The 24,726-nt window shown below is 41.3% G+C and overlaps 1 protein-coding gene across 3 annotated transcripts in view; it reads right to left on the bottom strand.

Moving 5' to 3' along the window:
- The window catches only part of GLI3 (GLI family zinc finger 3), a 215,009-nt gene that overhangs the window by 80,304 nt on the left and 109,979 nt on the right, over nucleotides 1–24,726 (bottom strand). For all 3 annotated transcript variants that reach the window (XM_069812338.1, XM_069812329.1, XM_069812318.1), the window contains exon 4: nucleotides 18,089–18,194. In XM_069812338.1, the coding sequence (XP_069668439.1) occupies nucleotides 18,089–18,194 (106 nt within the window). The remainder of the gene's footprint in view (nucleotides 1–18,088; nucleotides 18,195–24,726) is intronic.

Raw genomic sequence — 24,726 nt, 5'->3', positions numbered from 1 at the left:
CAATAGCAGTGTTTTCTGGAAGCAGATGTAAAGCCGCTCAGGACAGCCACAAAGGTCTGTGTCACAGGAAAATGTGGATGAAAATTCTGAGGTTGGTTTGGTGTTAGAGAAGTGATCTGTCATAAATGGTTTCCAAATAGCTTTAAGCCATGCTTGGGCAAAAACCTCTTCTAAGCACAACCTATCCTTAAAAAAAAAAAACAAAAAAGAAAGAAATCATGGCAATTTAAGCATTTCCTGATTTTAAAGTACACCATAACTCCAGGGCTAGAAATTTTAATGCCAAGTTTTGTCCTGATAAATTTTTAAATGGCTTTCTTATGAATCTGTTGAAAAATACATTTATATTGAAAACAGCAAGTGATCCTTAACTATAACATTGTAAATATGACACTGAGCTGAGGTTACAGATGGAACAATAATCTATCTCACAGAACAAAGCTTGTCAACGAAGTGGGATGAAATACTGTAACATAACCTAATTTATTATTGCCTTTTCATCCATCTTGTTATATTATGAAAGTGTCAAAGTTCAAACCTCGATATTTAATCATTTAACAGTACGTTATTCAATGCTGGAGCAGCATTGATGGCATAACTCTCATACCAATGATATCTACACTGTTTCTCTGATAGCTGTTCAATTCAGCCCTGCCTGGAGAATTGAAAAATGTTAAACTCATTAAACTGCCTATGATCTTTTTCTTTTTTCTTTTTCTTCTGCAACAATCTTCTGATGGCTGCCCCCAAAACATCAACACTTTTATTTCTAGTAGATCCTGGAAGATGAACAAACAATAAGGACTTTCTTGTTATGTAATGACTCCTATTTTAAAGCACATGGCTCAATTCCTTTGGAAGTTATCTCCCATGTTAAATAAGTATTGTTTGTTTAATGCCATAGTTGCTTGTATAGACTGACCCTTCAGCACCAGCAGTCAACAACTGACTAATAAAAGTTTTCTACATTAAGAAAGCTAAGTCTAAGATCGTAAGGCTTGGTCCTGAAAATAAAAGTGAGAACAATTCTAATAGTTGTGACTAGCCCAAATTATCAAGTTACTCCTCACTGTTACAAGTACATACATGGTTGTAGGTGCTCAATAAATCAGGCTCAGGCAGCTAACTATATGCCTAAATGATACAGAAAAATTAACAGTCAAATAATCATCCTGCTTCTCAAAATCTTTAGTTGTTACTGTAGGGTTCAACCCTACATGAACTGCAGTTGATGGGAAACTGTCCACTGATTTAATTGATAAAATCCTTAAGTGATCATAAGCACAAAGTGCTGACCCAATTCTGCTCTCCCCAAGCACCACCAGTAAAGCTTCCACCTACTTCAATGAAAGGAGAGTGAGGCCAGCACCAAGTATTTTTACAATGCAATTCCATGGTCCCTTGTCTCTTTGCACTTCTAACTGAATTTGTAAACAATCAAACTCATAAATACATAGTATGGGAAATCAACAATACCATCTTTTAATACTTAATTTTTTTTCAGAAATTGTATCTTAAAATAGGCAGTCCATTCCCCTAAGATCACTCACTGCCTCAAAGCTGCTGTATTGCATTCTTGGATTTTGGAAAGCTAAGCAAATTATTTGGAACACTTAAAGAATTAGAGTTAATTGAATACATAGAAACGTCAGAGCACACTTCATGTAAAAGAGCTCAAGTACTACAAAAAGGTAAGCACTGTTAACTATTTTCTTAGCGGTGCAAATGAAGAAGAGGGAAAACAAGAACTTGCTTAAGTCCTAATACAAGAATGAACCTTGGTTTCCTATACTCCTTTCCATGTTCCAAGATCTAGTCAGTATTTTGCTCACTCTTCCTCCAAAATTCACACTGGAACTGTAGTCAGTATGAGGAAGTAAGTCACAGAATCGGATTTGGTAGTAACCTTCCATTCAGTAGATACATGTAAAAATAAATCATGAATGGGTCAGTGCCTATGCAGTTTATGCATATGACGAGCTAGATCAGGGTTTAAAGTACACAGGCTCTGGTTTGCTTTCCATCACTTATCTGCTATGCCAGCTTGGACAAGTTTGTTGACTTCCTCATCTGGTGTCTCCCCATCTTTAAAACTGTGGTAAAGCACTCCGAAAGTGTTCAGTATCTACAGTGGAAAGGTCAGACGAAGAGATACTATGTTATTAATATTTTCTCATGGAGGCAAGGACAATGCCTCACAAAATGTGTGCAGTTCTGGAATGTGAATTCCTAAAATATACAAATAACCTCCCTTTCAGTTAGAACAAAATGTTTCTCCCCCATAAAGTTAGGTATCATTGCAGAAAAAAAGAAAAAGACACAAATGACTGCACAAGAGATCTTCATGGTGCTGGAAATCATGCACGACAATTAGCTGATGACCGACAGCAGAATATTACTCTGGTTCCCCTTTCCTTCTTTGAGAAGTGTTAACATGAGGTAGTTACAGTTAAAAATTGGCTACATTAATCAAGGCACTAAATTCTTACTCAGTGACTGTATTCCTATTTTTCAACTGACAGACTGCCTGAACGCAGATCCAGCTTTTTAACATACACCCTCTGCTACTTGTAATACTTCATAAATAACCCAACCATCAGCTTGTGGATTCCCTCAAGAAGAGTTTATGCTGTAAAAAGCAATGAATATTCATTCCATTATTTAACATTTTGTTTACATAAGGTCAGCTGTAACATTGGTGACCTTCAGCCCACAGTATTAACACTTGTATTGACTACAGTGAGCAACTGCTGCTTCAGATGCCACTGAGTCAAGGTATATTAATTTCATTACACGAGTCTTGAGTTGGAGTCTTGACACGCGTTCCTTAAATGTGTATGCAGATACAGTTTTGACTGATTTATTTTTTTCTTCTTTACGCAAAATGCAAATAAAACCATATACTGTCTCCTAGTATTTCTCCAAGTCAAGCCCTGGCTTCTTGTTCTCCTCCTCACACAATGGTAATCTCCCCACAGCAGCTTGCCCCTCCTTTTCCTCCTCCTTCCATCTTGCCACCAACCGCTGTCACTGCCCCCCAACACTCCTCCAAAACGCTGTCCACTTGGCCTTTGCATACAGAGCAATCAAGCTTGCCTCTCCTTCCTCCAAATCCTTCTCAGTACTGCTGCAAAGAAATCGGTGACTGAGGGATGATTACATGGACTTACTCGGCAATTTCTTTGCTCGTACAAACAAAGGGTGCAAACATACAAAAACGTGACCGACTACAACTACTCCCTCCAAATGCCACTTGCCTTTTAGGCTTCTGGCAGATGTCCTCTTCCAAATTTTGCGGCAGCTGTATAAGCTTTTACTGCCCTCACCTACCCAGCTGGTGCCCCTTCCAGCACAGGCAGCACATCTCTGCCTCTAACCACTTCAGTGCCTGGTTTCAGTGAGCCAGAGCAAAGTTGCCAGACTGTAAATGGGGCAAAGCCACACCATCTGACCCTGCTGAGGGACAAGGGATAACCTTCAGAGCAAGGAAAACAGCTGGGGCTGGTAACCCCCGAGGCTGTCAAGAGTCGACTCACTGGAGGTTCTTTTGCCAAGAGGTCCGACCGCGAGCTCTTCCTGGCAGAACTCCTTGTATTTGCACAACACTCAGCAAAGCTCTGATCCTGCCCAGAGCTGTTGGACATTGCAGCAATGTAAACAGTAAATAAAAGTAAGGCTAACAAGATACGCTGTGACTTCCATCGCTTGCTTCTGCTAGAGCCTTCCCAACGCATTGCCTTACTTTGCCCAGTTCACACTGACTTCTATGAACCCTAAGTAGGGTAAGACCCTCTATCTGCATAGCACAGCCCAGTCTCAGTCCTGGCAAATTTTTCCTCCCTTGTCTTCAGCAGGTTCCAAGCCTATTGACTTGTGATCCTTAATGTATCGAGGATCATGTATCAATGCTGCATTTAATGCAGAACTCATCATCATGAATATAAAACAGATGTGCAGGACAAGCAAATGTTATTCGAAGAAGCCTTGGAAAAGCGTTGCTACACGTTAGAGGAGAGACTTGCCATGGACCTCCACATACCATTCCCTCTTCAAACTATGCTGTGGCACAAAGCGCAGCAGGAAAATCTAAAAGGTCTACAGCATACTCATTACCTGTTGTTATTAGTAACAGACTGGACAGTGAAATTACCAACTGCATTCCTACAGCAAACTTCCCTGCTCTGCAATTCTCTTTTGATGCTCTAGAGGTGGTCTCATTTGCTATTCAAATTTTAGCCTCCTCTTGGTTAAAGGCAGGGCCTGCCATCTCTTGAAGTGTTCAACCACAGCAGCACCACCATATGAGTATGTGGGCATATATGAACCCTTACGGCATTCATGTACCCCTTTCTTCCTTCCCTTTCTCCTTCCTCTCCTCCCGCAAAAGAGGGGGGTCAAAGGAGTGTCAGAAGCTTTCTCACACTTAGTGCTGTCAAGTCAGCTAATTCAATAAACATTTGTTTAACATTTGCTCCTATTTCACTAATGCACTGTGAGAATGAGAAGAATTTTATTCCCCTTCTCCCCCGTCCTCCCCCTTCCTCAGGAGTGCCACTAGCTGTTATCGCAGTGACTAATGTGCTGTATGTGGCCATTATAGTCTTCAACTCTGAAATTACACCCAGGATGAACGATAGGCTCTGCCTGTATGCTGATTGGAGTTGGATGATGATTGATTAGAAGAAAGTCAGACTACGTAGCCATGCAAAAAGAACTGCACTAAGCCACAAGCTTAAACACTAAAGAGCATTTCACCAGTGGCTTCAGAGCTATGAGATGTTTTCATACGAACAACATTTCTCACATACAAGTTTGCGCATTTTATCTTTATTCTTTCAAATCCTGAAATTGCTTGGATAAGAGGGTTTTATATATATATTTATACACATTTCTAAGAGTAGCCTGAACTTTTCGGGGAAATTGAAGAGGCTTTGTGTCAAGTACAGCTAAATCCAGCCTTTCTATATCAAACCCCTGCTAGAAAATTACTGTGCAGATGATAAGGCTGAAAGATATAATAAAAAGTGACTCTACTCAATTTACACTGCAATATTGGTATGACTGAATATTTTTCATTCAGGTGACTGATAAAATCACTAAAGTGTATTGCAGATAAATAAAGGAGGCTTCTGTCAAGAATAAACACCATTAATCATGAAGTCTCACCCTGAGTGTCTGCGCTATGCAACTGCACAAATGCACCATCACAAGTGGCATGTGACCCAGTGCCTCCTTTCTTCCCCTGGCTCCCTGGTGACACTGTCTTCTTAGGAAACTTTTATTTTTTTTACTGCCTTTACAACATTTGGAAGTCCTGTAATATCTTTTCCATTCGAGTTTACGTGTGATTGCAACTGAAATCTAAATTTCAGTGATGATACATTCAGCTAAAAATTGATCCCATGAGACAAAGTGAACCAATGCAGACTGTGGCCACATTGCTTTAAATCCAGCGCTACAGTGAGAAGTCTGTATTTAAACTGGTGAGGATGAGATCTTTGTAATTCTAAAGCTGAAACAAGTAGGAAAATTTTATCAGCTCCCCCAAGCCCTCTTCCTCTTTTCTCCCAAAACCACGTTTTCTTACCAGTTTTATTACTTAGATTTGCTATTTCCAAATAGGTGCTGAGTTTCTTTTTGAACATACAAATACGAAATTTCTCAGCATCACAAATCTACCTGAGCAGAACCTATGGGTCTCCTTTCTAAACTGCACATGTGCTGAAAGAAACTGTTATCCAGCAAAAGCACAGTCATACAAAAAGAAAACCAGACAATTTAGGTAACCTTTTTGTAACCTGTTTTAGAGCAAGTGATGATTCAATAGTGGCCATGTTATTAAGCTGGAATGAAGCAGTGCCCTACACACTAATGAGGTTAAAAAATGTAGTTAGGTCTTCATGTTAAAGGCACTTAGCAAGCAGTTTGCTTGGCAAAGACCAACTGTGTGTTGGAGCAGAGGACTAATCACACAGGCAGGAATCAAATCGACTGGAAGAATTAGGAGACTTGCGGCCCCGAGGAATGTAATTCATGCAGAAAAGCAGTTGTCAGAGCGAGGCCAGGGAACTGTGTGGGAAGAAAGCAAAATAAACAGCTCAACAAAGAAAACAAAGACGCTCAAATAGTGGCTTTTCTAATGCTTGAGTACACTGAAACTTCAGTGGGTGCATATGACAAAAACCTCATCAAAGACGACCTCTATACAAGCAATACACCGGTGAATGGTGCACTGGTTCAAAAACACTCAGAAAATGCCTGAAGGTCTTTAAAAAATAACCTTGAAGTCGTTATGTACAACAGAGACCGTGCACATATGTATGTGTATGCATGAGTGGGAGAAGAAGAAAAATACCCAAATGGTACAAAGCTAAGAGAGTTTAAATGGTTTCTACATTTACTCCTGATTTCTCTTTCTACCGTTCACAGATTAGAAGAGGATACAGCCTGCATGCAAAGAGCACTCCTGCCTATGTGCAGCAATACTCTCGGTGGAAAAATGGCATCACTAATTGGGATCCACTCCCGCAGCGTGAGTACCAGATTACTGCATCCACCAGGGGGATTACCTAACCAGAAAGAAGAGTTTGAGGCTGGTCCTAAATCTCAGTAAAACTCGTGGTATTCACGGGAAGTTCTTCTTGTGATGAGTATGACCCATGACAGTAAAATCAAACTTTGAAATCAACCGATACATGAATTTCACAAATACTCTGTTCTCTCAAAAAACAGTATTTTCAACTAATGGGCTTTTACTCTCATAATTTAATGTTTTTAAATTTTTAGAGAATGAAGCTTTTAGCATTTTTAGTACTTAAGTACCTCTCTCCTCATTTCATTCATTCAGTGATGATTTTTCTAAACCCTCCTTACCTCACACTCAAGAATGCCATTCTCGCTATTGTTTCAGCAAATTTCAGCTTCTCTTCCTCCCTTAAGTCCTTCATACCTCTAAGGCAGGCATTCCTTCTCCCGGCAAAGCACCCAAAAAGCCTCTCACATTACCTCAAATGAACACTCTCCTCAATGTCTGTTCTGTGATGCCAAGAAACACTCTTTTTCCAAATTCAAAACCAAAGCAAAACAAACCCCTCAGCTTTCATTTCCCGTGCCTACTGTAAGTCACGTCCACGATATTACAAAACTGACATTTGGGGGAAGAGAGAAAGCTTTTCTTCAATTCTAATTTTATATGCTGAAATAAGATCTCAGCTATTTAAAACAAAAGCAAACTGGCAATAACAAAAGACAAATTCAGTGACTGAATATCTCTCCTATTGCACTTGCTACCTAAATTTGATTGGGAAGGGAACATTTGCCTAGAATTCTAACTTTAAAGGACTATAATCTTAACACAAACAGTGATGTGAAGGTTCAGCATTAACCATTTCTGTTGAGGTATGGCTGGATTTGCTTCACATCTTTGTATTAACACTAGCAGACAGCCCCAAATAGATATTCACAAGGATTAGTGACTATTACTGAACAGAGTACCAGCTAGAATTTCTCACCTAACACTACTACTGGCAGCAGAAAAAAAACATTAACAGATGTACAGAAATTTCTGTATAAAATTTTATGTATATACATTCCTGTATAAAATATGCACGTTATTTTCTGAAATGCCTTCTCCCTCTTCCCATCCCCACCCCCCCCAGACAAATCCATGATTTGGGGAAGAAAAACCATTTTGAGAGCACACCTCAGTGACAGTACCAGATGTACCATACACGTGTATGCTGTACCCAGGACTGTGAGTCAAGGAGTGACCCTATGAAAACACAACGGCTTCCCAGCTTCTCCAATCCTCCAAGCACCAGTGCAAATAGCAGGCAAGCCACAGGTTAGCACCAACATACATGAGGGCAGTAGGATTCACAGGTATATGAAGCACAACTTATATCAAAGGTGAATGCTGCTAAGTTAGGAGGGCGGAAGAAAGATAATTCTGCTAACAGTCACTTTTTGTATTTTCTCTGCCAGTATTGAAGGTCCAGGTGTGGGAGCTGGCTGGGGTGCAACCAAATTAGAGTGGGAAAATACTCAGTTCTCATGCTGGGCTAAGTTTTGTCTCAGCCAGGCAAGCTTCCTTATTTGATTCTGCAGCCACTGAAAACCATTATGGTGCTATGTTATCTGCACTACAAGTTGGTTCTCACAAATGGTGAATATATAATGGCTGGAACACCATAGCCATCAGAATAAACAAGAGATAAAGACTTCACACTGCTGTTCTTGCTCTACTTGTGTGCAAAACTGGCGTTCAAAAAGCATTTCTTGGGCAAAGCTGTAACTTTGAACAACCTCAAGAACCAGAAATGGGTGGGGACACCGCTTCCAATGTGACTGTAGGGGGAAATAAGTGAAAAACAAGCACTAAGTGTAAAGCAATTGAATGTTCCAGCTGCACATTTTTTAGAGAAGTAGTAAATTCAGTTTTGAAGTCTTTGAGGTAAATGCACTATCTATATGCTGGAAGCACTATGAGTTCCCTAAACAGAGTAGGTAGCTAGGCATGCAGATGAAAACCCCGAGGGGAACAAACTGGCCAACTCCGGACACACCTGCACCAGCAGGACAACCTGCACATTTGCTCCCTCAGCACCTCTGCAATTCAATCTAATCACAGGAGTAGAAACACAGTTCCCAGAAAAGGTGTCAAGATAGAAACCTGACATCCAAGGAACGGTACAGCAAACCAAGACAGAGGCAGCAAGGCAAGCTTTGTTGGTACTGTCTCGATGATGTACGCTGATAGTGATCTTCCAGGGTGAAGCAGAGAACACCTGATTGCCCCTGGTCATTCAGCTCCTGCCCTCCCCACCAAATCTGTCTACAATGTTGTTAAATGGGGCTATTTATGTTGGTGGCCTCTATAAACTGGACTAGACTATCAATCTTTTCTTCCACAGGCCAGGGGAAAAGGCATGATAAATCTAGGCTGAATTTCAACAGGAGATACAGGACTGAAAGATGTGTATCTTTAAAGAGATAGCCACTTAAATCTGATATGTTTAGAAATTCTCCCTCATGTGAGATACTCCCTAATTTTCTGTTGATCCTTAACACCAGTGGTCACAGCACCTCATAAATAATGCTTTCAAGAGGATGACAGGTCAGTTCATTCCTTCAGAAGCTTTGTATTCCTGGCTCATGGGCTTCAGGATGTTTTGCCTCTGTGTCTAACCTCTGGGGGTGTCCAGAAAATTACCAACACCCCTATAAAGTTGACTATAAATGCAGTCATAATCAACTGGAGGTTCAGACCTACACATTCAGTACTGGAAGGGACTAAAGAATATATTCTTGCCTGGTCTTTAATAGCAACCTCATAGGGCCCATCTACAATGAAAGCTTCTTCTAAAATAAGGTCCCAAGTCCTTCCTTGGTCACGTAAAGCATCCTAAGAGCAAAAATCGAACACTGTAACATTTCTCTTTAAATCATTTCCTCTATTAATCGATAACATCAGTCACAAATGTTGGCCCAGCCTACCCTGAGGCACAGATAAAACACCCATTGAGCATATTCCTTTGGGTGGAATTAGGGTCCTGTATTTTTTTCGCTAGCATCATATAATAGAGAATGTGCAAGGGACAGCTAGTTAGTCTCCTACATCTCAGAAGCACAGCCAACACGAGCTTGAGAGCCTGCTTTTTGTTACAAACATGCAAATAAATACACATAGACATATATTATATAGTGGCTTGAGCAAGGGGTGACAAAAAGGGAAACAAGGTATTATTTAACTTCTGTTTTTTCTTCCTTTGGGAAAAAAGTCTGAACTAAATTCAGTCTGTACTGCAAGATTATAGGACATGATGTCTTTGTTGGGGGAGGAGAGAGTTTAAGTCAGGGAAAGATCGCGTGAGAGTATGATGAAGATGCTCTGTGCTCCTACAGTGCAGATGTACTCATTGCTTGCATTTCTTCCAGTTTATACCTACTCTGGCTTTAGGGACTTCCAATTCACAACACAGAAATCTCACCAGTACACTTTAAAAAAAGAAAGCAAAAAAAGAGAAAAAGAAAGAATGCTAAGACTGTAACATTTCAGTTCCCTTTGAAGCAAGATTTAACATGAGTGGAAGAATTGTACTGAAAAAAAGGAGTCTGTCACAGTCCAGTACCTCACAGGCCACTGCAACAAGTTTGACAGCAGCCTCTATAGAGTTGGCTTGCTTCTGGTTCACTGCACGTGAATACCACAGTCAATATCTGCTCACTCGACTAATACTGCTGACTACAGCACAAAGAACACAGGAATTTTGTCCAAGAAACCACAGGCTCAGAGCCTCTGAATGTGCACTATATTTAGAGCTTGCATTCTTTGCAGCTGATAACAGAATGAGATAATAGAAATTTCAAGCTGCAGAACTCTAGCATTGCAGCTATTCTATGTATTTTTGGTTAAATGTTAAATTAAGGTAATGATCCACGTTCTCAATGTTTTTGCCCACAAATATTTTTCCTGCTTGTTTCGTTCACGTTTTCCCTATAGTTTTCCACCTTTCTCAGACTCTGTGTAGCTCCTTCCATTAGCTTTAACTATAAAGATCTCGAATTACTCAGTCCCTGATAAATGCAAGCAAAGATATTCACCCTATTATGTAAAGAGGATGCATGCGCGCACACACACAAATATGCACACTTGTATACACATCTGCACGCAGGGAGCGCCCCAAAAGCTTGAAGTCATGCCTAGTTATTCCTCAGTCTACAGAAAAATGGTACGTACAACACAGTGTCCTGAGGCATGACTTTGCTGGCCATTCATTTTGCTTCCATCATCTCTTAATTCATGCTGGTTTGAAAGACCGCCTTAGGGAACCACTTCCCACTGGCAGCTGAGAATTCATCTAAGCACCATTAACTGCCCAGATGGGGTAAGTCAGTTAAGTGGCAGTGCTGTCCAGTGCCAACAGATACCTTACTGCTGATAAACCTAGGAACTGTTTCTCTGCAACAACATAATCCATATAAAGCTCTTTAAGAATCCCTTTCACTGGATTGGGCCCCACCAGATGAACCTGTGCCACTCTGCCTCTCAGGTGGGGTTCAGGCAACAGATTCCATTTAGACCAGCAGAGAGCATGCCCAAGGACCACCGAGGGCTTTCCCCTCTTTTTTCCACGCTCTGCGTTGCCCTGGGAAGTTGCCCTGCGAGTTGTTGCTACTACCAAGTGACTGTATCATGAGAGGTGGTCAGCCAGCAGCCAGCCAGAGGTAGCAAGCCTTTCTCATCAAGGCTGGGGGCTGCTGCCTCTCAAGCACTTTTCTCGACATAAAAAACAAATGAATGGAAGATTTGGGAGAAGTTTCTACCAAAGGATTTTTAACATAACAAACCATTGTGTTTTACAAGCTTTTCCTTCTACATTAAAAATCTCACCAAAATTTTCCTCTTATTTCAATAGCTGTAACTTCCCCAGCCCTTCTGAAATCAAGCTGGCTGTAAGAGAAGAACAAAGAGCCTCTGTTAACGCAATATTTATCTGCTGCTATTGTTACTCCTTTATAAATCTGTAGTTCCTTGGCATTACAATTAGCTACTCCAGAGAAAATGATTATGTCACAAAGTATTATCCGCCACAGAAACAGATGAATGATGTGAACCAAACGTAATCTGGTGCGCTTAGAGGCAATTCTGTTGACTTTCATGTAAATATGCTTGCTGAAAACAGGGATGATTTTTAGCAGTGAATCCTTATTTGATCTAGAATTTATTTGCCAGCAGAAATTAAATAAGATACTCTTTTCTCAATACTGCTTTTTCCTAGTAGGAAGAGAGCAAATCTGTTGCTGAGACCTGAGAAACAGAATAGTTGAGTTGAGTGTGCAGAAACTTCAGACTACAGTTTACCTAAACAAATCAATGTAACTGGACTTACGTAAAACAGCTACATTCAAAAATATTTACTTATTTTTGCCCACATTTTCACTTTTTTTTTCAAGTGTCTCTCAATCAAAACTTTAAGAGAATCGCATATCCTTTTTTTCTGAAATTCAATATATGCCACCAATAATTTGCTTTCCAAACTTTTCCCAGTTTCAGATAGTTTTTAGAAAGTCTGTTTCTGAAGGTACTCTGCAAATGCGCTTGCAAAGGAGAATTTATGATTTACAAGTCTTAAGGGAAGAATTACTAAAGTAGTACCAAAAGCGAAACAAAACACCGATTCACTGTTTTAAATGATGCAAAACAACTTACTGAGTGAGAGATCACAGTTCTGTTCTAGACTCAGTCTTCCTCTTAGCCGCTTCGTAAAAGGCCTGGCACTGAATGAAAACTATCTGCTGAAGCTTATGTGCAGGCATCTGGCCGTGCTATTTTACTTCTGTGAATTACTATCATCACGCTGCTCTGTCACTAAGAGGCATACTTGTTGCTTGCAGAGCGTACAACACGCATATCCATGGCATGTAACAAACTCTGAATAACCTTAACGAGTCACCAGACCATGCTGCTTCCTTCTCAAGAGACTTGCTATAAAAATCCTCCAGGCTATTAGCAGCTACTTATTCTCCACGCTGCGCTTCACTTCCAGGGACAGGTTTCTTGGGGTGCTTCTCATTTAATACAAGATTTCTCCCTGCTTACAGAAAATACTTTCATGGATGATTTTGGAAAGCTGTAACTACAATCATCTTTCTCATGTCCCAAGAGCTTCCCAGTCTTTCTTCTTCTATGGTTCCTGGCTCAACCATAAAACCCGTTCCAAGTCTTAAAGTAATTAAAGCTAATTCAATGAGTGATGTTTTTCACACTGGGTGGGGCTCCCCTTCCCACTGTGAAAGGATCAATGAATGCTCTGGCAAGCTGCGGGACTCCTTGCCAAGTCCCCAGCTTAGAGGGGCACTGAGGTAAAGCAGCACGTAAAATATTTAAGAGGTTTAAACACTAAGATTTTTAAAAGAAATAAGAGCTTAGGAATGAAAGCGCAAAGCAAAAACCAAAATGTCAGTGATGGGGCTGTGAAAATGTAAACGTCCTATCAAACGTATGGCAAGCAGTTTCTCTCATCATCAAGGATATTTTGTGGAGCCAACGCTTTAATCTTCTTGCATTTGGACATTCCCCATCGTACTGCATGGTCCAAAATCAGAAGCTGATGAAAGCTGAGAGTCTGGGCCTGACTTTCCTTTCCTTTTCACCCTTGTTTAACTGATGTCTGTATAAATTAGATACGAAATAACGTATCTAATAATTGGACTCCCTTTTTATCAACTTGAAGCTGACTGCAAGCAAAAACACATGCTTTGCTTTAGTACCGGTGCATTTACACAGTTCAAAATGTCTGTTCAAGGCATTCATGTTAGGCACATGCACAATTACCTGCACGTGCATCACTTCAGGGCTAGGACTGCCAAACTCGGATGCTGCTAACCTCAATCCAGAGTTAGAAAAGAAGGAGCTTAGAGTATTGTTGATCCTAGGAAGCTACGAGACAGCAGCTTTACCTTGCAGCTTTTTCCTTGCAAGGACAGCCTCCCTGGGCCACAAGCATACAGGTAATATCAGTGCACCTTCCCTTAGATTTACCTGCTCACACTCCCTTATTCACAGTCCAGGGCTAACGTAAAATGAGATGGCAACAAAGAGACGGAGACTAAATGGGTGAATGTTTTGGAACATGCATGGTATATCTTGTAGTACATTCAGCCCTGAAACTTTAACTTTCTACCTACGACATGTGCATTAACCGCTCTGAGACGTACACAGGCCACCACCCTGAAGCCACTTCTGATATTGCCACTTGGCAGTTGTCCCCTGCCCCACCTCTGCAGGAGCATGCTTCCTTCACAGCCACATCAACAGCACCTGGAAATACTAGGTTAGGTTGCCTTCAAAGGCTGTCCAACCCAACTTTGAAATGAAGCAGATTGGGAGCAACCTACTAACACAACTCTATAAAGGTGTGGGAATGAATCAATGACCAAGAATGGCAGCTTCCTAAATCACCGCGGTTAAATCCATCTGTAGAAGTTTGCCTCTGCCTTAGGAGCTTTTTTTTTAATTAATAAATAAAAACTCTCATCCTGCCTAAGTCAGATTTTAAAAGTTGTGGGGCTATAATGTTATCTACATTTGCACTGTCATAAAAAGAGTCAAGACATCCTTATTCTTCCTGTGCTCACTGCTAACAACTCTCATTCCAACAAAGTCAATGTCAAGAAAGACATCGGGCAACTGGAAGAGTTAGCCAATAGTAAATTTGTTATTTGGTTCCTGGGGAGTAAAGAAAAAAATAGCATGCTCAAGGTATTAGTTTATGTTCAAATAAATACCCTTATTAGCAGCATGATTTTGAATCACTGCACACAAAACGCATGAAGCATCACACTCTATTGGATGGCCTAGCAAATGTCAAGGACATTGCCATCCAATGTCAAATGTCAAAACATAGTTTAGCTTCAGTTTCTCCTTTAGCACCTGACTTTAGAAATCAGTTTTGAAAATTAAGAAAGAGCTACACAAAAACAACAAAGAAAAACAAAGCAAGAAGTGGGATTACTAAAGCCATGCTTCTTTTAGTATGTTTTAATCAAATGATATTTAACAAGTAATTTAACTTGCTAGTTCAATGAAAAGTAGCAAAACTGAATCACAGTTTACTGTAATATTTTTCTAAAACTAAGATTCATCCCTTGAATTGGGGGGGTGGGGGGGAACACAAGCTCCAGCTCCAATTACACTGTTCATATGTTGCCACTAAAGAACAATTTAAGGTTCATACATCTTCCCTGAAGTATAAACCAAAGATGTACTGTAGAAATTCCAGGATAGCTACACAGTCCTAACAAACAGGTTTTGGTAACACAAAGTGACACATTTTAGTACATATTCATAAGGGTTGGGGGTTATTATTGGGCTGTAATTGCAGTTGTTCTAACACCTAATAAGCCATGGCTAGAAAAACAAAGGCAGGTTAATTTGTGATTTCCTCTACTCATTCAGAGGCAAATTAAGTGTCAAACAGCTAATACAGAACATATTTCATTTTATGAGATTTTAATTTAATTCTGCACCATATCGTTGATGCCTTAATGTAGGGTGGTTTATCTAAGAAGAAGAGCAATTTATAAACCTCTTTCAATTGAAATCTTTAATGATAGGATATGATAGCATAATTACAGCAATGCCTGCTAGTCCTACTACACATAAGCATCTGTCAGAAATTCCATCATAAACATAAACCCTTATTTTAGGGGTTTATAACTCAAATTATAAAATTTGGCTCCAGGCTGAAATTTGGGATACAACAGTTCTGCCCATCGGCAATTAAACTACAAGAATTATACATATAAATACATACACATCTTTAGAGCTGCAAGTACATAAGAGCCCTATAACACCTTAAAAATTCCTCCTTTTTTCTTTTTCACTTGGTCATTGTTCAAAATTACATGCACACACTATAGGTATCATGTAGACAAGGCCCTCTCCACATTTATTCTGCACTTGTATTATACCTAAACTAATTCCACTAAGGCTTGACAGGTTCTGGAACACATTTCTAAGAGCTTGGATAACTGCAATGATGCCAATTTTTTGCCCCCTTTTTTAATTTATATTCCCCCCCACCCCACAGACACATTTAAGAGCATTATGAAGCTGAGGAGAACACCACTCATACAATGAAGTCATTGATGAAGCCATGTGTAAACGTTTGTATCCTGACTGGTGTTCTTGCCATTTTCTCTCAGAATTCTCAAATAACTTCTCAGACCCTGTTCTTTCTTCTTCTTTTTTTTTTTTTTAAATGGGTGTTGGAACAGCAGTTCAAGTAATGGCTCCAAATGATCCCAAATTTAACACTCCTAAGCGATACTCACACCAGGCTCTGTAAAACTTGCAAGAAAACTGCTGGGTTTCTACCTCATACATACATTAAAACATATTACTGAAAACAGCAAAAGCATGACAAACTTTAACATCTACAAAGAAGCTGTTGGAGTCGAACTGATTTTTTTTAAGTTGCTTAATTGCATATTTACATTTAATTACACCAAGCACAACGGCTCCAAAAGTCCACCACAGCTCATCATTCCAATGGCAACACAAACCAAATGAGAAATTAATGGAAAAATAAACAGCCAGTATCAAGGAAACTGAGTTTAAACTTGGGCTGATATCAGAGTGTATTTCTAAAGCAGTTGCTTGCAGTCGTATCACATCACACTAAGATCTTGTCATCTCTAACAAGCCTCTGCAGGGCCTGATTGAATCACCGCTACACCACAGGGTATGGCGGGGAGCGGGGGCATGCAGCACGCAGTGCGTGGCACCTTTCCATAGGAGGGATGTTGATTTCAGCATCAGAGGGGACTACCGCTGAACGCCAAATGAGGCATGAAGCAGGCATTTTCAACATCTTTTGGGGCTCTTACAGAAGTCCTGGCACTTTTAGCAGTGTAGGCTGCTAGTCCAGATTTCCCACTGTCATCCAAAGTGGGGAATGGTGGTCTACCCACCCAAAAGCCGTGCCCACGGGTGCAGAGTGTCACGGTATGGGCTGGGTTCATGGGGCTCAGGCTCCGGAGAGGGCTCAGCACAGCAAGTGCAGCCAGGCAGGATTCCACATGGCACAGGATCCAGAAGCCTCAGTGAAGGCTCACAGGTGGTACCCAGGTTTTGGATGACAGTCCTCTGCTGATGCAGGTTAAAACAATTCCTGGGGCTCCCTATCCCATCTGCCTCACACCGAAGACAAAGGCAAATTCCCCACTAGCTTCAGAAGGGCCAGGATCATCCCCCCAGCTCCCAAAAACATCCAGGCAGAATATTCACTGCACTGCAAAAGCTAGGATTACCATGTAATGACTCTGTCTGAGCCTGCCACCTTCAGCTTACAACAGTTTTCAGCAGCAAATTTAAGCGTGTATTTTGTGATATGGTTGCTGTGGTGTAAATGGTGATGCATCAGAGGAACTCTGAGGAATAAATCACAAGTTTCTGTACTCTCTCTTTCTACAAATACCCACTTTTCCTCTAATGCCCAAGAAGACTGCAACACAGATTTATTACTTACCTCCAGGCAAATCTGTTCTGAAATTACAATTCAGTAATAGAAGACTGACCCAAAAAACCTGTTAGTAAAATATTGTGTGTGTACTTGGGCATGTAGTTAGGATTGTTAATATCAATTAATTCTGCTCACAGAGGAGGACTTGTTTTAAAACAACTTCATTTTTCTTCTGCATATATGTAATTACACAGCTGTAACTAATAGCCATAGCAAAGCAATCTGCCATCTAAACAACTAGCATTATTCTTCAAAGTATTACTTGTGCTTTTCTTCTTGTATTTTCTCAGTATGAGAGGTGATTAGTAGATATGATTAAATGTATATATCAAGCGTTTTAGCAAACTACCAAGACCTGCTTTTTGGCTCCATTTTTTAATGGTATATAGCAGTTTTCTGGACACAACTGTTTTATTCCGCAATGCTGGTATCTGTCTCCCCATATAGAATAAGATAATATTTATTTCTACAGGATTTCACCACTACCACCCTTTTCTAATGCACGTTATCACTGGTACTCATTTCTTTTATCTTTGTGTAAACCATGTGCTCTATCACATTTGCCATTTTGTTTGGGTGACATTCCCATCAATCAACCGATTGCCTGTGCATGCACACAACAGGGACTATGAAAATTTACCAAAAATTTCATTATGCTTCACAGCAGTCACTGGCAAAAAAAACAACTTCGGCATGAGACGAAATTTTAGCTATGAAGAATCCCAAGCCTAATTACAGGCAAAATACATGTTTTGTCTGACTGTATTTCACAGGGTTCAGCACTTTTTAATTTAGTATTTATAGAACAACAGCACACAGAATAAACATCAGCAAAACATACAGGTAACGCTTGCCAGCCACCTATTATAACATGAATTCCTCAGGCACCAGCCTGGGTTTTGCTTCACAAGCAGATAACCTTGATGCTTTCCAAAAGTAAATCTTGCTCTCTAGTAACACTGGCAAAGTGCTCCAGGTGCGTGGCTTTAAGCACTGCAAAGGTTTGTATACTTGCCCGTTCTTCCAGGCAGCTGAAGTGAGGGGAAATACTGAATACTCACACATGCAGAGGAGGAATGGGAGATGGTTCATAATGGTAGCGTCCCTCATGATGTCTCGCATCAATTGGTACAGGAGGGTGGAATGCTGGAAAAAGGTGAGGCGGATCTGAAAAAACAAGCGAGGTTCCTGGATCTGAGTATCTCCAACGACTCTTTAAAAACAACATTCATAAAGATGGAACAGGTATTGAAAAGCATGTGTCAACAATGCTACAACTTATGGGTCGCGTTCCCCTTCCCTGCTGCAGTCAGTCAGGTCTGTCTGAGGAGAGTCTGGCCCACAGTGTTTGCATGAATATGTATTTACTAATTTTAATATTCTCTTTTTATAGCTTAAATGGAAAGGGACGTAAAGAAGTCTTTAATAAATAATTATGTGCCCATATGTGAAGTGTCAGATCAAAAGGAACATCAAGGCTTTCATAAGCATTCCTGATTTATTTATTTTTTATTAAAACAAGAAAAAAAAATCATCCGAGGACCCAAAGCCTAAGGAGAGAATACAATACAATAAAAAAAAGTATATCCTCAGAAATGTACACACAATCCTACAATGGAAAGCAAAACTGAAGCAGCATGCTGACAAATGACTATATGGAGTAAATCAGACAAGAGAGTTAAAAGGGAAATGCAGCTGGGAACGGCTGTGCTGGAGATGCTTAACTGTGTCACACCAATGGCCGCATCCGGAGGAATGTATCTGAGGACAGGGGGACTCATTTCATACACCGCTCTTAAAAAGGAAGGGTGCTTTCTTTGTCCCCACAGCTGGAGACCTGGGGACCCACGGCTGCAGTAAGTTCCCCTGCCCGGTCTCCTCCAGGGCTTTTGCAGGACAGGGAGGTTTGCAGCTGCCAGGGCTCCTGTTCCCTGCTCTTTCTGGAGAGCCTCAGCAACAAGGCTGACAAAAGGGGGAATGTGCCCCCGCCACCCCCACGGGCTCTGCCCCGAGGGGCCAAGTGCAAGCCCGCCCTGCAGCTCCCCACCGCTTCTGCAGCAGGATTGCCTCCCACCTTTGGAGGACACCATGCACACAAACCACAGCTCTCCGCACCAGCACACAGGTGCGATTTGAGTGCCTAAAGGAGCTTATTGCTGACCGTGCTGCCCACTGCTGCCTCCCAAATGCTCAAAATTCAAACGAGATGCTGAGCATCTCCAGCAGCACAAAACAAACCTATCCTGCCCAATTATCACCCGATTGCCACTTTGGATGAAGTCACGTGTTTATCCGACACCAAAAGCTGAGAAGTACAGACATTAGGTCATGTCATGGATTTACTAAAATGCTTCCAGAAAGAAAGAAAACTTCAATTATGCACTGGCAGTAAAACTAAGCCTACTTTGGTTTTGCCTGCTGACTCTTGAAGGTATCTTCTCTTTGTATTTCCTGCCCTTCCTATTCAGTAAAATGTAATTCTCCTCTCAGATGATTTTATCTGTGAAAGAAATTCCCTTACACCAACTAGAGATGGTTAAAACAAAACAAAAAAACAAAAAAAGGGATTTTTTCCCCTTGGTGTTTGTCAAAAGCTGGGTTGGTTTATTATTATATTTTGAAGCAGGAGAAAGAACTAGAGGAACAAACCTCATGGCCCTGAGGGAGTAAACAGAGGGCGCAAAGAGGAAATCGCATAAATTCTGAGGAAATATTCCCAATATTTCAGGAAAATCTGGAAACATCTGATATAGCCTGTCCAGCTTCACGGCTTGATTTTGTGAAACATCACCAGAATGTGATCAGCCACAGCACATTTCTGCCATTTACTGACTCAGGGCTTAGGCAACCATAAATGAAAAATAATTGTGGCTTACTACTGGGAGCTGGGAGCTCAAACTTGTGGTAGCTTTAATTCCGGTTCTGCTACACCAACTGGACTTTGGCATGCAATCTGTTACAAGCTTCACTCCCCCTGCCGAGCATTCCTGGGCTTCAGCAGGAGTAAAGGTGGGTCACAGATGACCAGGTATCCCTGTGAACACACTGTCATTGTCCGAGTGGAGGACGCTTGCTGCCACCTCCTGAAACACATTCCTCACCAGCCGCCAAGGTGGAGGAGTGGAAAAGGGGCATGAGAAGAGTGTTTTAGCCTGCCTGCCCTGTTCCCTACTTCACTGGTATTTGACTGCAGCAGCATAAGCTGAAGGGAGGAGGTTTTAAAGCAGATGTCTGGCATTTTACCATAAAAACTCTGCCAACCATTTTTTCAGCGAAGAAGGAAGTCACTCACACCCTCGTAGATGCACAAGTCCTTCTCTGCCCTATGTGTCTCCAAAGAGTGGGTCTGGGGAGCACAGGTGAGATGACAGAGATTTTGTCACCCTTATTCATGTCAGACAGGAGAGGGTCCACGTGGCCAAGGCAAGCAATCCCGCTCAGGACATCAAGCCTCCTCACCGTCCCACCCTCACCCAGCCTGAGCACCTATCTATTAAAAGCAGTCCCAATATTCATGCAGCGAAACAGCATTTAACCCTCCTGAATGCAATCATCTACCTTCCCCTAACTGGGAAATGGAAAATGAGTATTAAACAACCCAAAAAGAGTATTCCCCTTTGTGGGACCTATGCAGTGCAGAGCACCAACAAATTGTATTTAACACATGGGATATAAATCTCCAAGAACACCTTTTTGAGTCCTCTCACATTAAGCTCCTTTGTATATCTTGGTGGCATCTTGTTTGCAGTTTCCATCTGGGGAACAGCCGTACTCCATCACGGCACAGGGAGCTGTCTCCGTCAGCCCTGCGCCGACTGGAGCAGAGCTGCATATCAAAACCCAACATAATTATCCATCTCACAGTTTATTATTTACACATGAGCAATACAGCTGGTGAACATCATAACTCAACTGTATGTGTAATAAGTTACTGCACTGTAGCCATCTCCTGTTGCAACCCTTAAGAAAAACCACATGATGACTTTTCCAAAGTGAGGCTAAAACTGCTGAAGCAGAATAAAGTGCCACTAAACCTGGCTACCTCCTATTTATCATATAATTTCCTGACTGATGGTTCCACAAACCAGCTGCTAAGTGCTGTGTACTCTACTGTCAGCAGACTAACATGCTAAATGGGGGACAGGGAGAATAATGTGCAGAACTAGTGGAGTCAATTTTATGGAGGGAATTCACATTCTGCCATGTTTGGGTCAGCCCTCAACGCAGAGGTAGACAGTAAATTCTACGTGCTTGGGGGTCCAAAACCACTCCACTTTGAAGAGCATTGAATATTTATACAGAAAGACTCTTAGATCAAACAGACACCTGCCAAAGCACCCACCACCCAGGGCTTCACTTGGAATTCACTTGAAACTCCATACAAATGTAATCGGTTGACATGTATTTATATGGAAATACACAGTAAGAAGTTTGCAAAGCAGTAACTCGGGCTGTAGCCAGTTTCACATTGCTTTTTCGTATGCCACCCAGTAACTATTTTATTAAAAGCACCATCAGAATATTACAGGCACATTCTGCCACTATTATTTATGCTGCAGCTGAGTAAAGAATGAGTGAGACTACTCACAGGCTAGAATTGAATCAGGACCTACCTGACTCCTGGCTGTTTGTGAGAGATGCTCTACCTATCTAGAAAACCAAGGGGCAACTTAGTGTAAAAGACAGGATACCTGCTCTGACTATAATGACATTTTCATGTTTCTCATTTAAAGTGTGAAGAACAAAACTCTTACCCTTAGCAAAGAGGAACTCCTCTCACCAAAACGAATCGACAAAATCTAACTTCCTATTCTGCTAGGGAAATTACTTCTTATCATTTGCAACTTCTTAAAAATTCTGGCTGAGATGCAAACTACCACAGCATATGCCAGGCAGTTTTCTTACAGAGATCTGAAGGCAACTGTGAATTGCTGGACCAATCCTTCAATTACATTCTTGCACAGACTCCCTGATGCAAGTGTACAGTACAGGAGTTGAGACGGCCAGATGCTGCCTGTATATTTGGAGCCCTCAGCTCCAATTCAGCAGAAGTATCTGACTCTGTGCTTAAACTTCACCATTTTCAAGAACTTGTAAGGACATGCCAAGGCACTGGAAATACACTTAAGCACATTCCTTATGCATTGCTGAATTTGGTATCTGTTGCCGCCTTCTGAATTCTCTGCTGTCCACTACTGTAAGCTTCCTTCAGATGCTCTCCTGGCTCCTGCATACCTAGCAGGGTCTCCTCAAAACAAAATGGGAAATACAACTGCCTGAAATGCTACAAACTCATCAATTTTAGCTCCGTGAGATTTTCTGGAAAATACGTCAATTTATGCTGACTTTTTGTTGTGTAAAACGTGCCTTTTTATTTCTTCTTCAAGAACCTTTCTTGCCTTCTTAAAGAAAGTGAATAGGATCATCTCTCTCAAATTACAATCACTCCCATACAAGAAAAAAGAAGAGACCTACACTTTTCTCTGAAAGCCAGCAACCTAGGGCTCTGCTGCAGCATCAAGGGAAAGAAACTGGGAGAAGTGACAGGTATGGTCCTTGCTGCTGAACAGCAAACCTGAAGTGAAGTCTGATGAGATGTAGCAGGCAGCAGCAATTCACTGCAAGACTTGGTGGAAAGGCAGACGATGCCAGCTGGCTCAAAGGTGCTGTGCAACACCTTGAGACAACAGCAAAGAGGTAGGCTGCTCCAAAGCTCAGTAAAGTTAAGGATAACTTTTCTGTAGACTCTGTAGTCTCTCAAATAAGCTTTACTCAGTTTGGGGATCACTACATTTGGAAAATTCGGCTGCAGTGGTAAGGCTAGTAAAACACTCTGCCTTCAGCTAACCGACTTACTTAAGCACCTTGTGATTCCTGCCAAACCCTTGAGGAAGACGGCTGCTGAAATGACAGGCTGCATTTTTCAGCACCTGAAGAAAACATTTGCTACTGTAGAAAACGCCTGCATCAGCTTGAACGTGCCCAGTGTGGCCCCAATGCCTGCACCTGTGTCATGACATCAGGGCCAAGCAAACACAGGACTCAAGCCCAACACAGGAAGCACTCATGTTTTAGCAGATCTGTCCCCAGGACGATCAGCTCACCAAATTAAATGTCAGAGCTGAGCCAGGTGCAAAACTATCTCAGATATAACCTCATTTGAGGTGAAATCTCCTTCCCACTTAAATTCAGTAAGGTCTTGATGCTGAACTCAGTGGTACCAAGCTTTCACACCAGATGTAACAGAAACAATATCAAGCAAAATATAGCCTCCCCACTAATGTCTTTTCAATACGCAGAACAGTTTTGAAGATTTTGCCAGCAAATTTCTACACTTCCTTTGGTTCATAAGCTGATCACCAGATGGGAATTTTCTAATATTCAGGTTTGCAGAGTCCCTAAGGGCACCACTGTTTCTTCATGTACATTCGCTTCAACTGATCTGAACTTAATGGTATTGCCAGGTTTTATGGCAAGAATTAGGTTCTTTTTTGCCAAGCAAAGATCTTATTTTGGATTTCTGTTTAATTACAGCTTGTGTTAGGGCTCAGTAAGAGCACATGTTGTCTTTGGGGGGTTTTTTAGTTCTCTTTCAAAAAAGGGTGAGTTATGTTCTCTACGTATGCTTATACAGAGGCTTTAATCAGGAAGAAAAATGACTGAGCCACAGCCACACGTTAATGCATGCACTTAACTTCGTGCACTTTGAAGAGTCTCCCTACGGTGACTGAGGTTGCTGCTTCAGCGTGGCTGGTTGCCATCTGAAGCACTGCTTATTTGCAGGCTGATCCACAGATGGACTACAGCCAGTTATCTGAGGAGGCTTTTCCATGCGTGTGTGTCTGTGTGCATGCACGTGCACACTTCCTATGTGGCAACCGTCGTGTTGACATGGACGCGACTGCTCACTATCTGACTCCAGCAAGAAGGAGATTTTAAACTGGAAGAAAAAGCCATGGCAAAACTGAAAAAAAAAAGGAGGGGCAAATAAACAGATAAAGCCAAGAAATGGACAGAGGGAGAGGGAGAAAAAGAATTTTTAATTGGTAAGTCCTCTCCAGTAACACTAAATGTTAATTGTGATAACATACAGTAGATATAACACTGTCAGAGAAAAACACAATTTTCAATCAGATCACATCCCTTCCATGTGTCTGTGTGTATTAACGATGATCAGACTTCCCCTCCCTACCCTCTGCTTGTGCTTGCACAGCTTATACACTGATCTTAAAAATAAAGCATCACGAATTGCAGGCCAACCTCATGAACTAGATCACAGCTCCAGCTCTGTGCCTCTTGTTATGGCTGAAAAATAATTTCTACTTTTGCAAAACCAAAAATTAAGACTTCAGGGCATCTTACATCCCTGCCATCCATTTTACCACTTCTTAGTTTGTAAACTTAAAACACCTTGTGGGAACATGTTTTATTGTTTTTAGTAGTTCCACAACAACCATCATGCCAAATACATGAAGGAGGAGCAGTTATCGGTGTGCTGAAAGAAAAGTGGCTGGAAATTGTTTCATCAGCTGGCACTGAGAGGTCTTTAATATGCCAAATTTGCTGCAGGTATTGGCTAAATAACTGCTGGACTGATTTCAGTTTGAACGCCTTATTATTTCTCCCAGTCACTGCAACTCTGCTATCTGAGGAGCAGGACTGCCTTCTGGAATACTAACTAAACTTCTTCAAGTCCATT

This window comes from Haliaeetus albicilla, chromosome 2 (assembly GCF_947461875.1).
Source record: "Haliaeetus albicilla chromosome 2, bHalAlb1.1, whole genome shotgun sequence".
Lineage (NCBI taxonomy): Eukaryota > Metazoa > Chordata > Aves > Accipitriformes > Accipitridae > Haliaeetus > Haliaeetus albicilla.
This window is presented reverse-complemented; position numbering and strand designations above follow the sequence as displayed.